Here is a 17,824-nt window from a genome sequence, read left to right as displayed (position 1 = left end):
TAGTCACAGATGGGGGGGGAATTAGATAGACTAGACTCTTTAAATACATACAGGGTGCAATTTTCTGTATTGTGCAAGAGTTCCGGCCCACTTTCAAGAAAGCCTGGGTAACCTGGCATTACTTTACTGACAGATTAGACCGCAGGCAAGGCCAACAAAAATGGCTGCCCCATTACATGTACTGATGGGTATGTTTTAGGGTAGGTAATAGATGTGTTATTTTAATATTTGCATTCAGTGCAATTGCATACATATGTTTCATCTGCAAAGTTGTCATTTTTCTGATGAATGGCAATAATTCTGCTGTCCTGAAAATTGTGCAGTACTGTTTTTACAGAACGGCAGTGAACATTTGTGAAAGGGTCCTTGCAAAAGCATAGATGCGTTGCTTATGCCCAATGGGTCTGGTGTTTGCTGCTTTCCGTTATTTTCCTAAAATGTGCAAAAATATTAAACAGCATGGTATAACTTGTGAGATTTGTCTTTAAACCCCTTAATTGCTTTTGGGCAGAATATGTTTATGCGGATTTAAACCTGTTGCTTATGTATTGTGGCATTTTTATCTCTCTCAGGGCTTCCAAATGGTTTTTCAGATGGGGACAAGGACAAAAATCTTGCAGCGACTCCAGTACGAAAGTTGGAACCTCGCAGAAGGTGTGCCTCAGAATCCAGTATCTCTTCAAATAACAGCATGTTGTGCAACTCAAAGTAAGACTTTAGACAAAAATGGGAATAAGAATTTAGATGAATAAGTGCACTTCCAATTTTTTGTATCTCACACATTTATTTCCTATAGAAAATTTACTTGTTAAGCTTTTACGAATGCATAAATATGCTCTTCTTTAAGCTTATAGATAACTGTACAGTCTCTGAAAGCTATAAAGCTATCTTTCCTTTATGTGACAATCTTTATACTGATGACATTTATTTTCTAACCCTTTCCGCACGAGAATCATATGTGCTGTTTGTATTTAAAACATTTAAAGCCCATATCATTTAAAATGAACAATCTCTTTCGTCCCACCCCCTTATGCTGATTTATTCACTTGAAGCTGTAGTGATGACATACTTTGTGGGTTTCCAGCCAGAATATTGATGTCTTCTGGAACAGTTCTGCCACATAACAGAAGTGGCCCTGTTTTCACACTAACTCCTGGAAGGGCATGTAGGTTACACCACTTAACCCCTTTGTTATTACAACTGCTAGACACTCCATCTTCTGTTCATTGACAGGGATCTTATTCTTGTGGGTACATGGGATTCTTTGAGGTGCTGTTTGTGGTAGGGGTGAACTTGGGTCGTGCTCTACCATCCTCCACTAAAACGAAGTGCACACACTAAACTAATCAGTGCACTCAGGAAATGCAATCCATAACCAGGGGTACAGATGGAGCTGTCACCAAGGGCACTCCAGTAAACTCTCATGCTCAAGACAAAGATACAGTACTTAACAGATGAAGGAGAACGACAAGTCTGGCACTATGAGGCTTATTGATCAGTAAAGTGCTGGTGCAAGCATGAGCAAAAGTCAATGCAAAAGACAGTGTTTAGTGCAAGACAATACTTGGCAAGTCTGATGAGCTGGAGTGAGAGGTTGCGGCAATGGATGCCTGTGATGCACAGCCTTCTGACCATTTCGCTGATATATTCCTGGCTTCTTTAGAGGCTGGGTGCATAGGTCCGAAATAAGCGTCTCTGGTGGAGATGTACTTCCTGACTTGACCTTTGCTCATGTTTGCACACGCACTTAACTGATAATCATTAAACCTCATAGTGCCAGACTTCTCATTCTCCTTTGTCAATAAACATGCATGCTGAATCCTAAGCGACACCCGAGTGAGAACATATTGCATTGTTCTCCCACTCACTCTCGCGGCTGTAAGCCAATCTGACACACAAACACACACCCCTACAGACATGTCTCTGACCTCTAGCCTAGTGACTAGTCTTTACAGAAGTCCACGGCGCGGCGAGCGGCGGACAATCGGCGGGTAGCGGCGGCGATCGGCCCAGCAGGGCCTGAGAAATCCTCCTGCGTGGCATAGCCCGTGCTCATCCGAGGCGAAAAACTATAACAAGTAACTTGTCTATATATCTTATCTAAAGTTTTAGATAGTTTATACAGAAAATCTAGCTGCAAACAGCTTCAGTAGAATGATTATTTCTTCCTGTGATACAATGACATCAGCCATGTTGTTTGTAAACATTACACAGAGGCAAGCTTATGTGCATTTTGAGCACTCAGCCTGTGAAAAAAAACTAATCTCGCCCCTCCTCCCCTCTGCCTCTGAAATCTCTGGCTAATAATACCTCCCCCTCCTCCTGCCCAGACTGAGCTCCCATGAGCCCTTGCTACTGTCTGAAAATGCCTTGGCTCTCTTAAAACCTGTGGTCGAGACTTGTTTAGTTTATAGGGAATTAGAGTATTAAAACAAAAGTATTTGGCTTGATGAATGCCCTATAAACAATAGGAAAGGAACACAATTATGCAATGAGTAAAAGTTCATCTCAAATTCACTTTAGTTACTTTTATTCAACCAGCAAGTATTTTTTTGTCTGGGAATGACATAGGTGTCTCCCAAAAGATAAGATGGTATACCAGAGGGATTATTGTGGAAAAAAATATTTCTCAGCTTTTATTTACATTTGAGCAAAAAGTGTCCAGTCCAAAATTATTCATACCCTTCGCAAACTGTCATAGTCTGTGGGAAAATCCAAAGTTCTATACCATTCCAAATAGTCCAAGCTGCTCTAAAGCATTCTAATTGCCCTGAATAATTGGGAACAGCATTTTTAATCAACTCAACAGGTGAAAAACAGCAGCTTTCTGCAGTTGGTTTGTGGACAGTCATGGCTAAGACAAAGAAGCTCAGTGAGGTCCTGCAGCTGCGCATTGTGGCTGCTCACAAGTCAGGAAAGGGCTACAAGGCCATTTCTAAATGTATTCAAGTTCCAGTGGCTACAATGTAAAACATACAAGATGTTCCGCACTGTGGAAAATCTGAGGATGTGGTCGGAAGCCAAATGTGCTGGCCAGAGGATAGTGAGAGGTGAAAAAGAATCCAAGGATCACCAAGGCTATACTGGTGAATCTGGGCTTTGCTGGTGGCAATGTCTCAAGGCAGATAACCCAAGGGACAATGCACACTGCTGGGTTCCACGAATGCAGACCAAGGAGGATGCCACTTCTCCGGATAAGGCACACAAAAGCTTGCTTGACGTTTGCAAATGCTCTTCTGGACAAAGAAGGCTTCTGGTAGTCTGTGTTATGGTCAGATGAAACAAACATTGAATGGTTTGATCACAATGATGTTTCCTTCATTTGGCGTAAAAAATGAAGCATTCAACCCAAAGAACACCATCCCCACTGTCAAATATGGCAGTGGGAACCTAATGCGTTTGGGTGTTTTTCAGCCAATGGCCAAAGGAACCTAATCACAGTAAATGGTACTGTGAAAAAAGGGCAGTATATGAGGATTCTCAATGACCTCATCAGGCAGTCTGCAGAGAAACTTGGCCTTGGTCACCAGGGGACATTTCAGCATGACAATGACCCAAAACACACAGCAAATGTGAAGAAATAGTTAGCAGACAACAACTTTAACATTTTGGAGCGTCCCAGCCAGAGCCCTGACTTGAATCCAACTGAGAATCTGTAGAGGGAGCTAAAGATCAGGGTGATGGCAAGAAAACACTCCAACCTGAAAGATTTGGAGCTCATTGCTAAAGATGAATGGGCAAAAATACTTATGGAGACATGCAAAAAGCTGGTGTGCAATTATAGGAAGAGTTTGATTGCTGTAATTGCAAATAAGGGCTTTTCTATTGATTGAGAAGGGTATGAATAATTTTGGACTGGACACTTTTTGCTCAAATGTAAATAAAAGCTGAGAAATGTGGTTTTTTTTTTTGTTCCCCCCTCCCACCACCACCACAATAATGCCTCTTGTACATAGTCTTATTATCTTTTGGGAGACACCTATGTCATTTACGGTCAAAAAATTACTTGCTGGTTGAATAAAAGGAAGTCAAAATTTGCCAGTTGTATGAATAATTATGGGCAACACTGTACCCCTGTAGACAAATATGGAAGCTGTGGGTGGATGTGTCCGGTGGCCAATGGGGCAGGAGGTAAAAAATTATTTGGGCTTGAAAGGAAAACTGAGATGGCAGGTACTGCAGTATTCTTACCTGGGGCTTCCTCCATCCCAGTGTGGTCGGTGGGCTCCCTTGCTGTCTTCCCTGGCTTCTCCTTTCTCAAGCTATCGCCTTCGCTAATTTGGCCAGTTGTGCGGCATTCGTCTCATTCCCATGTCCGGGACCGTTCTGCGCATCAAGCTTCTGGCTGCAGCAGCATGAGGATGGGCTGCACATGCGCCAAAGAGCGTGACTGACTGAATTAGTGGAGAGGAGAACTGAGTGGCTGGGGAGGACCGCGAGGGGGCCCACGGACCACATGAAGCTGGAGGAAGCCCCGGGTTAAGTATAAATACTGCTGTACCTGCCATCTCAGGATCACTTTAAGGTTTTATATATTAATGTATGTAATATGGTAACATTTTGCACACATTTTGTATGCACAAAATCGTTTTGCTTAAAGGTGTTATAGCATTTCAAATACTGTTGTACAGTTAACCAAAAACCTAGATCTCATAAAAAGGAGAAAAAAAAATAATGTGCACTTAATTCCCATTTTTAAACTGTTAATGTATTTAGCAGCAAGTACTTCTTAGGTTTTTATGATCACGCCTTTTAATTTTATGCACGCAACATTATTTGTATTTACTTCTGTAATAACTGGGTTGCATTGTTTTCTTGAGCAATGAACATAAACGTAACAGTATTAAACTGAAAATGACCTTTTACAATAAAATGTAAAGAAAACTCTGATATAGTAAACCTCTGGCTATAGTAAACTCAGTCCCCAGGTCACAACCATGCACCTGTATAACTAATACAATGTATGAAGTCTTCTAATATAGTACACTTATTGGCCAGGTCCCTTGAATCTTCCTAGAAAGGGACTCTACTGTGCAGTAGAGTGCCTGTACTTACACTCCAATAGATAACAAAAACAATAGTGACTTGACTACTGGGGGTGCAATCTGTGCATTTATTCAATGCAGAATGATACCGGTGTTCGGTTTCAGAGTGATGACTGATGCAATAGCCCGTATCCGAGCATACTGTATCAGTCCACCTTTACCTTGCCAGTCTGTCTGTTAAGGAGATGCTGGGCAAGGAAAGACTTTCCACTAGAGGTAGAGGCCAACACTGCATTCTAATCAAGCTTTGATTCCTCTGTCAGGGCTGCCCAGAACTTGACACAGATTACTTCATAATACTTATGAGAGCACAAAATCATTGTGAGGCGTTTCTCAGTTTAATACTTGTAACTTCAGGTAAACGCTGGTGTGCAGGACTGGAGTAGTACTGCGCTTTACTGACATGACACGTCACTTCAGCTAATACTAGATTCATAAAAGGCTGTGCGAGAAAAAAATCTAGTCGGAAAAATACCGCATTCGGTATTTTAGATTTTTGTGTGCCAATTCATAAAAAATTTCACAGGTGTGTGGTAGAAGTTCGGTAAATTACCGAAGCCCATTGACAAACACCTTTGCGGTAATAGCAGAGCAGTGTGGAGTGTCTCTGTTAAAAGCTGTTCCGTGCAGTGTAGGTATTGAGACACCCTGACATTCCTGTAGATGTACATGTTTTGTTATTCTGCCTCTGCTTGCTATGAATCTGCCTATTCGTTTTTCTTAACATTCTATTTAACCACTTGAGGACTACAGTGCTAAACCCTCTTAGTTAGGACCAGGCCAGTTTTTGCTTAATAGGCCACTGCAGCTTTGAGGCCAAGCTGCAGGGCCGCACAACTCTGCACACAAGTGATAGTGATTTCCCCCCCCCCCCCTTTTCTCCCCACCAACAGAGCTCTCTGTTGGTGAGTGGTGAGGTCTGATCAACCCACCAGCACCCCAACCCCCCCCCCCCCCTATCCCCGGATGTCTGTTGCTTTTTTTTAATAAATATTTATTTTTTAAATTTTGTGCATTTTTTTTCTCCCCTGCTCCCCTCCCTCCCCTTGCCAGCCAATCAGCGTGATCAGCTGTCATAGGCTTCACTCCCCAGCCTATGGAGGGCACAGCAGAGTCACACAGATCGCAGCGCTGTACCCAGTAAATAGACGACGAAACCCGCGTCTAACAGTCTCCCGACTGAAGGTGGGGCGGAGCTCCGCCTCCAAAGCAGGAGATGCGCGCGCATCCTGTGCATGATCATCTGCAGTAGCCGTCCCCAGGCGTTAGGTGGTTCTGGGGCTGCTGCTGCGGTCACGCCCATTAGTTAATTGCCACAGCTTAGAAGAACGTCAAGAAACTTTACACATGCAATGCTTAGGTGATTTTCCCCACTAGTTCCTACACATCTTCAAACAGGAACCCAAGAGGTTAAACAGCTGAAGGTATTTTCTTAAGTGCTCGGTAAAGTCAGCTGTTTTCTGCATTACCGAATGCGGTAATGCTTTATGAATCGACCAATTTAAAGTGTTCCTTGCACTTTCTCACTCATAATAAAGGAAATTCAGCTTTCTAAGCAGCACATTTCTGGTTTGAAATACTGTGCTTCCAACACTCAGCTATAGTCTCCTGGAACACCATTACTTTAGCAGACCATGTGTGAAAAGGGGATGTCTCCAGTTAGCTATGTATATACTAATAAAGAGCTTATTTAATTTACCATTTACCCCAAATGTTGTTCAAATGCATTATAGGAACTCATTATGGAAGCATACTGTGTATCATTGTGCAGAGCTTCGTACTTCCCTATGCTGTGGCTGTGAGACTATGACTAGGTTTGATGCTTTCAAGATAAAGGGAGGGGGGACACCAACAGCCCAATAGTGTGATATTGTATAGATGATGATTAATAATGAGTAATATAACAATTTAATACTCACAAACCAGGGTTACCATTAGGCAACCACTGTGAAGGCAGGTGGGGAGATTAACCTGACCCCACTCAGGATTAAAAGTCGCTCTCTGTAGATGGGATGAAGATGGGTACAACCCTCCACCAAGGGTGGACTTAGCAATATGTAGAAGCTTTCCAGAGGCGCCAATAGAATAAGTCACTTAAACGAGCTTAAAACCGATGGGGCAGTGGTGGGCCTATCCCATCCATGCAAACAAAGGAAGGACTGTGGCATCAACAGTCAAACAACAATTTATTTATACTCCACAGTAAAAAATAGGCCTATTCTATTGGCGCCTCTGGAAAGCTTCTACATATTTGATGCTTTCAGGGCGGTCAGGTAGCCTTTACAGCGTCAAGTCTCATAATGTTATGACAGAAGATGCATATTGCAGGAGTATCAACTGTCAAGGCTCTGACCTAGTTTGACAGCAGCAACCATTATGCTTTCATATGGTGAATAAAATTCAAGCTCTTACACAGCAGTCTGTCATGCTGTAGTTTCCATGCATGCCAGATCTTTGGATTGTAGTAATGAGTATGTGTGTGGTCTCTGGTACGCCAAAGCCATTGTGTACCTTTGCAAAGTGTTAAAGTATTAGCGGAAGAAGTGACAGAAGTGCTTTAAGTGCATGATGGATAGAATTGTGTACTATAACTCACACTAGCCATATACGGTACTTCGGAGCATTTATTTCAAATGAAAACTAATCTAGAACTAGCTTTACATTATGTTAACAAACAATGTTGTAATATACCGGTATTCACTAGGTACAGTGTATATTAGAATTTTAAAAACCACTGTACTTGCTTCTGATATAGAAAGCAATTCAAGTAATACTGAGCCTGTTGCAGATACACAGATGAGAATTCGGTGAAACCAAATATGTATTCTGAACAGTAGCTGAAGTTTCCTGCACTTTGCCCGCATCCTTATGCTCCTTTTACTGTAGGTCAAATAATGCTGTAAGAAATGCCTGCACAGTATAATCTCGGTATAGTAGACCCCAAGGGACCAGGAAAAGTGGTTTACTATATCAGATGTGTACTATATCAGCCCTGGTACATTCTCTGCTGCAAAGTATCAACTCTGTCCTCCCATTGGAGGTACAGTACAAGTACTTGCACATTTGGTGGACTACAAGGTTAAATATACCTTACAGCTGCATAGCCAGGCTGGCCAAATCACTGGTACAGTATCCACGGCTCATTAAAAATTGCAGCTGTCACTGAATAGAGGCAGCCACTTGTTTCCTATGAATGGCTCCACTACCTCTGCCAGTGAGACTTGCAGCACGTGTCCTGCAAAACTTTCTACTCATGTTTGAGCCAATCATGAAGCCTCTGTTCAAAATGCAGCCAATCATAAGCCACTCGTATCTGTAACGAGAGTGCCTCTGATAACTCCGCAGGTTGTCTTACAAATGTTATCAGGCATTAACTTGCCTGAAGAGAGCAACAGACCACGGGTTTCACACTGACCTGTGACACACCGCCACTTTTTTTATATCCAGAGTCAGCGTCAGGTGGGGCCCAAAAATGTTTACTAAAACAGAGCTTCTAATAAAATAAACTCCTGGTCCCTTAGAGTTTACTATAAAGGGAGTCTACTGTGTTGTGATAATGGAATATAGTGATATAAGAAGTTGAATTCTATAGGGTCACCTCTTTATCTTTCTTTATCCATCAGTTTTACTTTGCCAAAATGCGGTAGAGGTAAGCCTGCACTTGTGCGACGTCACACTATCGAGGACCGAAGTGAAATGATATCTTGTATAGAGAATGGAAATTATGCAAGGGCAGCAAGAATTGCAGCAGGTATGTTTTTGTTATTGCTCACTATTCTTCCAAACTCAAGTTTTCCCTCACCCCACATCCGTGGTGTTTTTTGCAAAGTCCTTCCTGTTCAGTCAAGGGGTTGATGCAAGATTATGCAAATTTTTATGAAGCTGTATGCAGCTTAAAAAATGGACCAATGGAATCCCACCTTGGATTTATTGTTGATCCATTTCCAAGCTGCTCGCATGTATGGTCAGAAAATATTTGTGAAATCCTGCATCAACTTGGAGTTCTTTCCATCTCATTAATCCTAGTTTAGGCCAACATGCCACCATGTTCATTTCAAACGATACATGTAAAATAAGAAATTTAGACCACTGTGTCCTTGCTTTTACACCACTGTATGTGGTGATTTATGCCATTGTCCATACCCTAGTTTTTAATAATGTTAAAATGCAATAAACTGGTGCAGCCATATTCAAGCCAATTTTAGCCCCATCCGCCTGTTTTGCTCCCACACCGCCTGCCTCCACTGCCCGCAGCTACGAGAACCGGTTCAGTCACGGACGTCATCGGAGCCAGCCTACACAGGAGAAGTGCACCCTCTATGCATTTCTCCAGCGAGCGCTGGAGAGATACGCAAACGGCACACTTCTCTTACGCTAGACTGGCTACGACTGCGGGGACTCTGTTTTCGTAGCTGTGGGCAGCGGAGGACGGCGGTGTGGGAGCGATCCAGGCAGATGGGGCTGGAGGAAGCCCCAGGTATGTATAAAATCCTTTTTTCAGCTCTGGTACACTTTCAAATTAGAATTTGAATGGAGATTTTAAACTGCCAATCAAACCCGGGTGTTCCTGGTTAATTAACCTACTGCCAGCTAATAATTAGCCCCAAAGGGCTTGGGGTACTTTTCACACTGTGATGCGCATCCTGAAACATAAGATTGCAACCATATGTGGGTTTTTACTTATGTGGGGCTACTTCCAGCCCCCAGTTGTTTTTCAGGTCCCTCTGTGTCCTTTGGGTCCCCTCCACTATCCCCCTCAGGAAGTTCTTTATTGTAATGGTGGGCCAGTGCATGTTCCTGTCCATGCACCCCTTAAATTATGCCCCTGCCTGCAGGATCATTCAGCACATGCACAGTTCTCATTTCTGTGTTTATAGGTTACAGTTAAATGTTTTCACTAAGACATCCAGCAAGCTTTCAGACCCGCACCTATGACCCGTCGGAGTAATGTGGGTTGTTTTGTTCAAATGTGCAAAACGATATATAAATGGTTTCAAACCTTTCCATGGAAATGTTTTGATCACACAAATCTTTTGATTATTTATTCTTCTTTTCAAGAAAGAAATCAGGGTTGTTGATAGACCTTTTAAAGCAAATCTGAAACGAAAGTAAGCTTGAGATACTGAATTGTATGTGTAGTATGGATAATAAATAGAACATTACTAGCAAAGAAGTCTCATATATATAGCTTTATTTATAACCTTGCATCAGACTGTCACAGTTTGCAGTTAAGAATCCACACTCTTTGTAAGCTGTAAAACAAAGCAGACATAATGACCTTTTGAACTTTCCTGCAATAAAACCTTATCTCAAGCTGTCTCCCATTGTTTCTTGGCTGTTTAAAGGGAACCTAAACTGAGAGGGATAAGGATGTTTCCTTTTAAACAATACCAGTTGCCTGACTCCTGCTGGTCTCTGTGGCTGAATCACACACCTGAAACAAGCATGCAGCTAATCCAGTGGCGTCCCTACAATAGAGCGCAGGGGGGCGGGGCGCACCGGGTGTCAGACACCCAGGGGGGTGTCGCCACGACCCCCCCACAGCAGCACAATCGGAGGGGGAAGCAGGGCTAGAAGGAGAGGCTGTGGAGGCAGCGGTGGGGAGGGGGGAAATATCCCCCCCTCCCTCACCTGGGACCCCTCCTTCTGCCTCTCTCTCCCCCTCCAGGAAAGCGGCGATAAGTGCGGGGCGGCCGGAGGCAGGGCCGCGCCTGGGCGAGTGCTGTGGTGTGGGTGCATTGCACCCAGGCGCCGGGCTGTGCTTGCCCCCAGTCTGGTCTTCACCGGTGCCCTCTGCCTCCCCCTCGGTCGCCGCTCTCTCCCCCTGGCCGCCTGCAGCATCAGACCTCATCAGCGGGCGACCAGATAGACGGGCGCCGGCGCTAGGACCTAGCGGACACCGCTCATGCGGAAGTGACATCACTTCCGCATAGCGGTGCGCCCGCCGCCCGCTCTAAGGTCGGGTCGTCCACTGATAGAGAGGTCTGCTGCTGCTGGAAGGTGAGGGGTCCCTGTCACTCACCCTCTACCTAGCCTGGGGGCACCTGTCACTCACTGGGGTCCCTGTCACTCACTACCTACCTAGCCTGGGGGCACCTGTCACTCACTGGGGGCACCTGTCACTCACTACCTACCTAGCCTGGGGGCACCTGTCACTCACTGGGGGTCCCTGTCACTCACTACCTACCTAGCCTGGGGGCACCTGTCACTCACTGGGGGCACCTGTCACTCACTACCTACCTAGCCTGGGGGCACCTGTCACTCACTGGGAGTCCCTGCCACTCACTACCTACCTAGCCTGGGGGCACCTGTCACTCACTGGGGGCACCTGTCACTCACTACCTACCTAGCCTGGGGGCACCTGTCACTCACTGCCTAGCTAGCCTGGGGGCACCTGTCACTCACTGGGGGTCCCTGTCACTCTCTACCTAGCTAGCCTGGGGGCACCTGTCACTCACTGGGGGGTCCCTGTCACTCACTACCTACCTAGCCTGGGGGCACCTGTCACTCACTGGGGGTCCCTGTCACTCACTACCTAGCTAGCCTGGGGGCACCTGTCACTCACTGGGGGTCCCTGTCACTCACTACCTAGCTAGCCTGGGGGCACCTTTCACTCACTGGGGGGTCCCTGTCACTCACTACCTAGCTAGCCTGGGGGCACCTGTCACTCACTGGGGGGTCCCTGTCACTCACTACCTACCTAGCCTGGGGGCACCTGTCACTCACTACCTAAAGGGCTCCCTGTCACTCACTACCTAAAGGGCTCCCTGTCACTCACTACCTAAAGGGGGTCCCTGTCACTCACTACCTAAAGCGGGTCCAGGCTGGCTACATATACTGGGGACACTGGCTGTTTGTCATTATGTGCATTTACTGGTGAAAAGCTGTCTCTTATTATGTGCATTTGCTGGTGAAAAGCTGTCTCTTATTATGTGCATTTACTGGTGAAAAACGGTTTCTTATTATGTGCATTTACTGGTGAAAAGCGGTTTCTTATTATGTGCATTTACTGGTGAAAAGTGGTCTCTTATTATGTGCATTTACTGGTGAAAAGCGGTTTCTTATTATGTGCATTTACTGGTGAAAAGCGGTCTCTTATTATGTGCATTTACTGGTGAAAAGCGGTCTCTTATTATGTGCATTTACTGGTGAAAAGCGGTCTCCTATTGTGTGCATTTACTGGTGAAAAGCGGTCTCTTATTATGTGCATTTACTGGTGAAAAGCGGCTTCTTATTATGCGCATTTACTGGTGAAAGGCTGTCTGTCATTACGTGCATTTACTGGTGAAACGCTGTCTCTTATGTGCATTTAGTGGGGAAATTTTGTCAGTAAAAATAATCTTTTGTCCGTAAATTTTTAGGTATTTGTCAGTAAAAAATAACGTGAAAGGTTGGCAACACTGGCAGGCTGTGTGGCGCAACGGGAAAGATACAGGCAGCCCACCTCACACTTGGGCTTGGCGGGGGGAGGAGCCGACGATAGCGAGCGAGAGTAGGGTGGCCGCAGGCAGCCATAAATACGCAGTGTGTGACTGTGTCGCACTCGCAGAGCCTCTCAGCCTGAATCAGTCCAGAGACTCGCAGGCAGCCAAAGCCAGCCAGGAGCAAGCCCATGGAAGAGGGGTAGGAATGGACTATCGCATGCATGCGTAAAGAGGTGGAAGGTGTGGGTGTGATGAGGCAGGACATGGGTGTGGTTATGTGGTTGGGCGCGGTTAATTTAACCACTCCCATAGGCGCCAGAGAAAATCTTGCACCCAGGTGCCAGGCACCCCAGGCTCTCACCCCTGGGCGTATGGACAATTACTTACTTGATTTCCGCGTTCCAAGCGTGGAGCGCAGCGTCATGATGACGTTACAGGTCTCCGTCTTCAATGCCGCCCACTGTGCTTCCTGATTAGCGGAAGCACAGTGGGCGGCATTGGAGGCGGAGACCTGTAACGTCATGACACTTGGATCTCCCCACCACTACCTCCACAGCCCCTCCATCTAGCCCTGCTTCCCCCTCCTGGGGCACCTACACAGGGGGCAACTATACTAGCTTACTGGGGGCAACTATACTAGCCATACTGGGGGCAACTATACCAGCTATACTGGGGGCAACTATACTAGCCATACTGGGGGCAACTATACTAGCCATACTGGGGGCAACTATACTAGCCATACTGGGGGCAACTATACTGGCCATACTGGGGGCAACTATACTAGCCATACTGGGGGCAACTATACTAGCTTACTGGGGGCAACTATACTAGCCATACTGGGGGCAACTAAACTATACCAGCTATACTGGGGGCAACTAAACTATACTAGCTATACTGGGGGCAACCAAACTATACTAGCTATACTGGCTGGGGCAACTATACTAGCTATACTGGGGGCAGCTATCCTGGCTGGGGGGCAACTATACTAGCTATACTGGCTGGGGGCAACTATACTAGCTGTACTGGCTGGGGGCAACTATACTAGCTGTACTGGCTGGGGGCAACTATACTAGCTATACTGTCTGGGGGCAACTACACTAGCTATACTGGCTGGGGCGACCATACTAGCTATACTGGGACAACTATACTAACTTCATTGGAGGCAACTGGCTACACTGGGGGCAACTGTACTAGCTATACTGGGGGCAGCTATACTGGGGGCAACTATATTACCTACACGAAGGGCAACTATACTAGGTATTTTGGGGGCAACTATACTAGCTATACTGGGGCCGCTATTCTGGAGGGGGAAGAGAGAGGCAGAAGGAGGGGTCCCAGGTGAGGGAGGGGGGGATATGTCCCCCCTCCCCACCGCTGCCTCTACAGCTCCTCCATCTAGCCCTGCTTCCCCCTCCTGGGGGTACAGCCTCCATATCACTCCTATCCCGGGTTCACTTTAAATTAGTTAGCTCCGCCCTCATCTGGTCATGGCCATGCCCATTTTCCACCACAGCGCGCTTTGCGCGCCGCAATTTATAGCCACGCCCATTTTTTTTTTTTTGGGGGGGGGGTGTCTTTTAATACCCAGCACCGGGTGTCAAATGCCCTAGGTACGCCACTGAGCTAATCCAGTCTGACTTCAGTCAGAGCACCTGATCTGCATGCTTGTTGAGGGGCTGTGGCTAAAAGTATTGGAGACACAGGATCAGCAGGAGAGTCAGGCAACTGGTATTATTTTAAAAGGAAAAATCCATAATCTTCTCAGTTTAGGTTCCCTTTAAGCTCTTCAGAAAAAAAGCTCTTCCTATACTGGAAAGGCACACATAATTTATTAGTAGTGCTAGTATCCTATGTGAATATGTGTCTCATCATGTCCCTTCAGATTCACTTTAAATATCATTGCTAGTTACATTCACTTGATTTTTTTTTTTTTTATATATTTTGCCAAACAAGTTTTATTGTTGTTTCCATTTAGAATCTGGACAGACGAATATGTGGGTATCTGCAAGTGCAAATTCAGCTTTCCTTGAACCTTTAAAAGTGGTCTGGGCCAAATGTAGTGGTTATCCTTCTTATCCAGCATTGGTAAGTAAGAGTGGTATTATTTTTGAAGGTTTGGACAAAAATTAAAGTGGATATCCAGTGTAAAACACACATTCATATGGATCCTCTTCTCCTGTAAAGTTATAATTACGTGTCCATCGACTTTTGGTGCATAGCCCCACTGAAATCACCATGGTGTTATCTCTACTCGAAATAGAGGAAAGAACGTGTGTACTAATGGGCTATAGAATCACATGTAGGGATGATCAGAGAAATTCATGCAAATTTTATGGTAATTTATATTGTTGAATAGCTCCCTGTTCAAATAGCTGGCCATTCGATCTAATAGGTCCAAATTCTTTGGGTTGCCTTTTATAACTGTAATCCCGAGCCTGGGTCAGGGTAGCTACCGGAAGAAACATGCGGTGCACTTGTATAGCTCGGCTCCCCCGGGATCTGGACCCTTGTAGCATGTCGTCTTCCTCTCCTCAGTTGCTGGCAACCCCTAGGGTGAGATCGTTATCAGTCACCTGAAGACAGCTATCAATTTCACAATGGAGAGAGCACCACTTGGAGGTCAGGAGGAAGTAATGTGGCGCTGGATCCTGAGGAAGTGTTTTCTATGCAGGGGCTGCAGGAAATCCCTCTGGGGTCCAGATTGTAGGGTCTAAGAGCAAAGAAAAAATTGCATCGCTTTTAGACCCTAAAATATGGAAAGAATCATAACTCTAGGGAGGTTAATGGCAAAGTATACATGTTGTAATTGCCAAATTTGCAAAAGTGACTATGTCAAGGAGAGCCCTTTGTGGAAACGGGCAAGCAATACCCCCATTTCACCTGGGAGTCTTGTTAAAGTAGACTTGAGGTAAGAGTTATATGGAGGCTGCAATATTTGATTCTTGTACCCCTTGTTTAGGAGGAATAGCTTGGTAGATAGGTTTTTCAGCATTTTGGAGATGTCTGAATGAGTTGTGATGGTTTTATCCGTCTTTCTGGGGAGAAAAGGGAAAGGACGTCACTGTACTGCTACTCATTTTAGACTAATTTGGGTAATAAGATACTTGAGATTCAGCATGCAAAGGACACAAATAAAATTCTGAAAGTGGACCCCAGTTTGCATTTCCCACTAATGAAAAGATTTTTCACTGGAACTGAGCAATTAGAACCACTTTATTATATTTATACTGCTTTGAATACCCAGATAATCGTAATGGCTGCCTTATTTCAACATAATCTCTCTCCAGTCAGACACAAGCGAATATGAAATTGAAACCTATTCTTGGAATCCATTTGATATTTTAGCCTGAAACTTGGATGCCTCTATACTCTTACCATCTTACCCTGATGGTCTTTTTGGTGCAGTCACACCACTGCTTCTTTATGGTTACCTGTCTCATCTGAAAAAAAATCTATTTGCTCCTTATGACTTGAGTAAGAAATTGGAGTACTGTGAAAATATGGCTTTGGAAACTGGGAACCAACCAATAGAGAGCTGGGTGAGGGGTATTCTAACACTGGGAATCCTGAAATGACAATTTAAACTGACAGATAACTGTATTGATATGTTTCTATTTTCAATGTCACTAGATAATGGATCCCAAAATGCCACGTTTGGGTTGTGACCATAATGGAGTTGCAATACCAGTTCCACCGATGGATGTTTTAAAGACTGGAGAACAGATGCAAACTAGAGCTGAAGAAAAGCTGTTTTTGGTTCTTTTCTTTGACACTAAAAGAAGCTGGTAAGAGCTTAAAACGTTATACTAAATAGTTGTCTGTGTCTGGTGATATTAGCATAGCATGGGGAAAGGAGGGGGGGGGGGGCGGGGTGGAGAGGGAGGGAAAAGTGTGAGGCTTTGTGTGGCAAGGTCATACACAACAGAGGGTGCTGTTACCAGTAAGATGGGACACCTAGGACTAGGAAGTAGATGAGCCATGTGGACCCTGGAAAGGTGAGTTCCCTCTGAATGTGTTACTGCGCCCCGGCTGATGCCCGGCCCTAAAAAATGGGCATGATGCGACTTCTGTTTGCATATATAGATTTTTATTACCAGACAGGCTAACCTATACAAATAGTTTTTGATTTGGCTCACTCTGCCATTATAACAGTGTACGTGTTAATGGTTAGTGGGCTGTGGATATTAAGCATAGGAGAACTCAATTTGTTAAATGTGAAAATTTTCATAGTTGTGCATTGCTTTTAAAGGTGAATTCAATTTGAGAAAGTATAGCATGCTTTGCTGTACAGTCGGTCGAGAAAAAGATTTTGTTTTGTACATGTTGTCAATAAACTGTGTACTTATGTAGACGATCCCTTGAGCAATTGTGATTTGTCTAGCAAAATCGAGTCCGTTTGCAGAAGGGGTTAGGATGGATATGGTCTCGGGGTATCCTCCATTTCATTTTCTTTTGTGTGATAAAACTATCTTATGGCACATGCTGGGTGAAGTATTTGAAAAGCTTTCTTGTATAACAAACGTGCATGTGGGTATGAGATAATGGTGGAATATACAGGATCTTCTCACAAAATTAGCACATTGTGATAAAGTTCATTATTTTCTGTAATGTACTGATAAACATTAGACTTTCATATATTTTAGATTCATTACACACAACTGAAGTAGTTCAAGCCTTTTATTGTTTTAATATTGATGATTTTAGCATACAGCTCATGAAAACCCAAATTTCCTATCTCAAAAAATTAGCATATTTCATCCGACCAATAAAAGTGTTTTTAAAACAAAAAAAGTCAACCTTCAAATAATTATGTTCAGTTATGCACTTAATACTTGGTCGGGAATCCTTTTACAGAAATGACTGCTTCAATGCGACGTGGCATGGAGTCAATCAGCCTGTGGCACTGCTCAGGTGTTATGGAGGCCCAGGATGCTTCGTTAGCTGCCTTCAGCTCGTCAAGAGTGTTGGGTTTTGCGTCTCTCAACTTTCTCTTCACAATATCCCACAGATTATCTATGGGGTTCAGGTCAGGAGAGTTGGCAGGCCAATTGAGCACAGTAATACCATGGTCAGTAAACCATTTACCAGTGGTATTGGCACTGTGAGCAGGTGCCAGGTCGTGCTGAAAAATGAAATCTTCATCTCCATAAAGCTTTTGGAATGTGGGAGGAAACCGGAGTGCCTGGAGGAAACCCACGCAGACACTGAGAGAACATACAAACTCTTTGCAGATAGTGCCCTGGCTGGGATTCGAACCAGGGTCCCAGCGCTGCAAGGCGAGAGCGCTAACCACTACGCCACCGTGCTGCCCAATATGCTAATTTTTGAGAAGATCCTGTATATATAATGAGATAT

At 44.6% G+C, this 17,824-nt stretch overlaps 1 protein-coding gene across 3 annotated transcripts in view; it reads left to right on the top strand.

Annotated features, from left to right (window-relative positions):
• BRD1 (bromodomain containing 1) overlaps positions 1–17,824 on the top strand; it is a 78,297-nt gene that overhangs the window by 59,126 nt on the left and 1,347 nt on the right. For 2 of the 3 annotated variants that reach the window (XM_068276333.1, XM_068276331.1), the window contains 4 exons: positions 573–708; positions 8,669–8,796; positions 14,445–14,554; positions 16,100–16,254. In XM_068276333.1, the coding sequence (XP_068132434.1) occupies positions 573–708; positions 8,669–8,796; positions 14,445–14,554; positions 16,100–16,254 (529 nt within the window). The remainder of the gene's footprint in view (positions 1–572; positions 709–8,668; positions 8,797–14,444; positions 14,555–16,099; positions 16,255–17,824) is intronic. The other variant, XM_068276332.1, reaches the window with a different exon arrangement.

The sequence above is a fragment of the Hyperolius riggenbachi genome, chromosome 3, assembly GCF_040937935.1.
Source record: "Hyperolius riggenbachi isolate aHypRig1 chromosome 3, aHypRig1.pri, whole genome shotgun sequence".
Lineage (NCBI taxonomy): Eukaryota > Metazoa > Chordata > Amphibia > Anura > Hyperoliidae > Hyperolius > Hyperolius riggenbachi.
The sequence above is the reverse complement of the archived record's forward strand: the minus strand, read 5'-3'. Positions and strand labels throughout refer to the sequence as shown.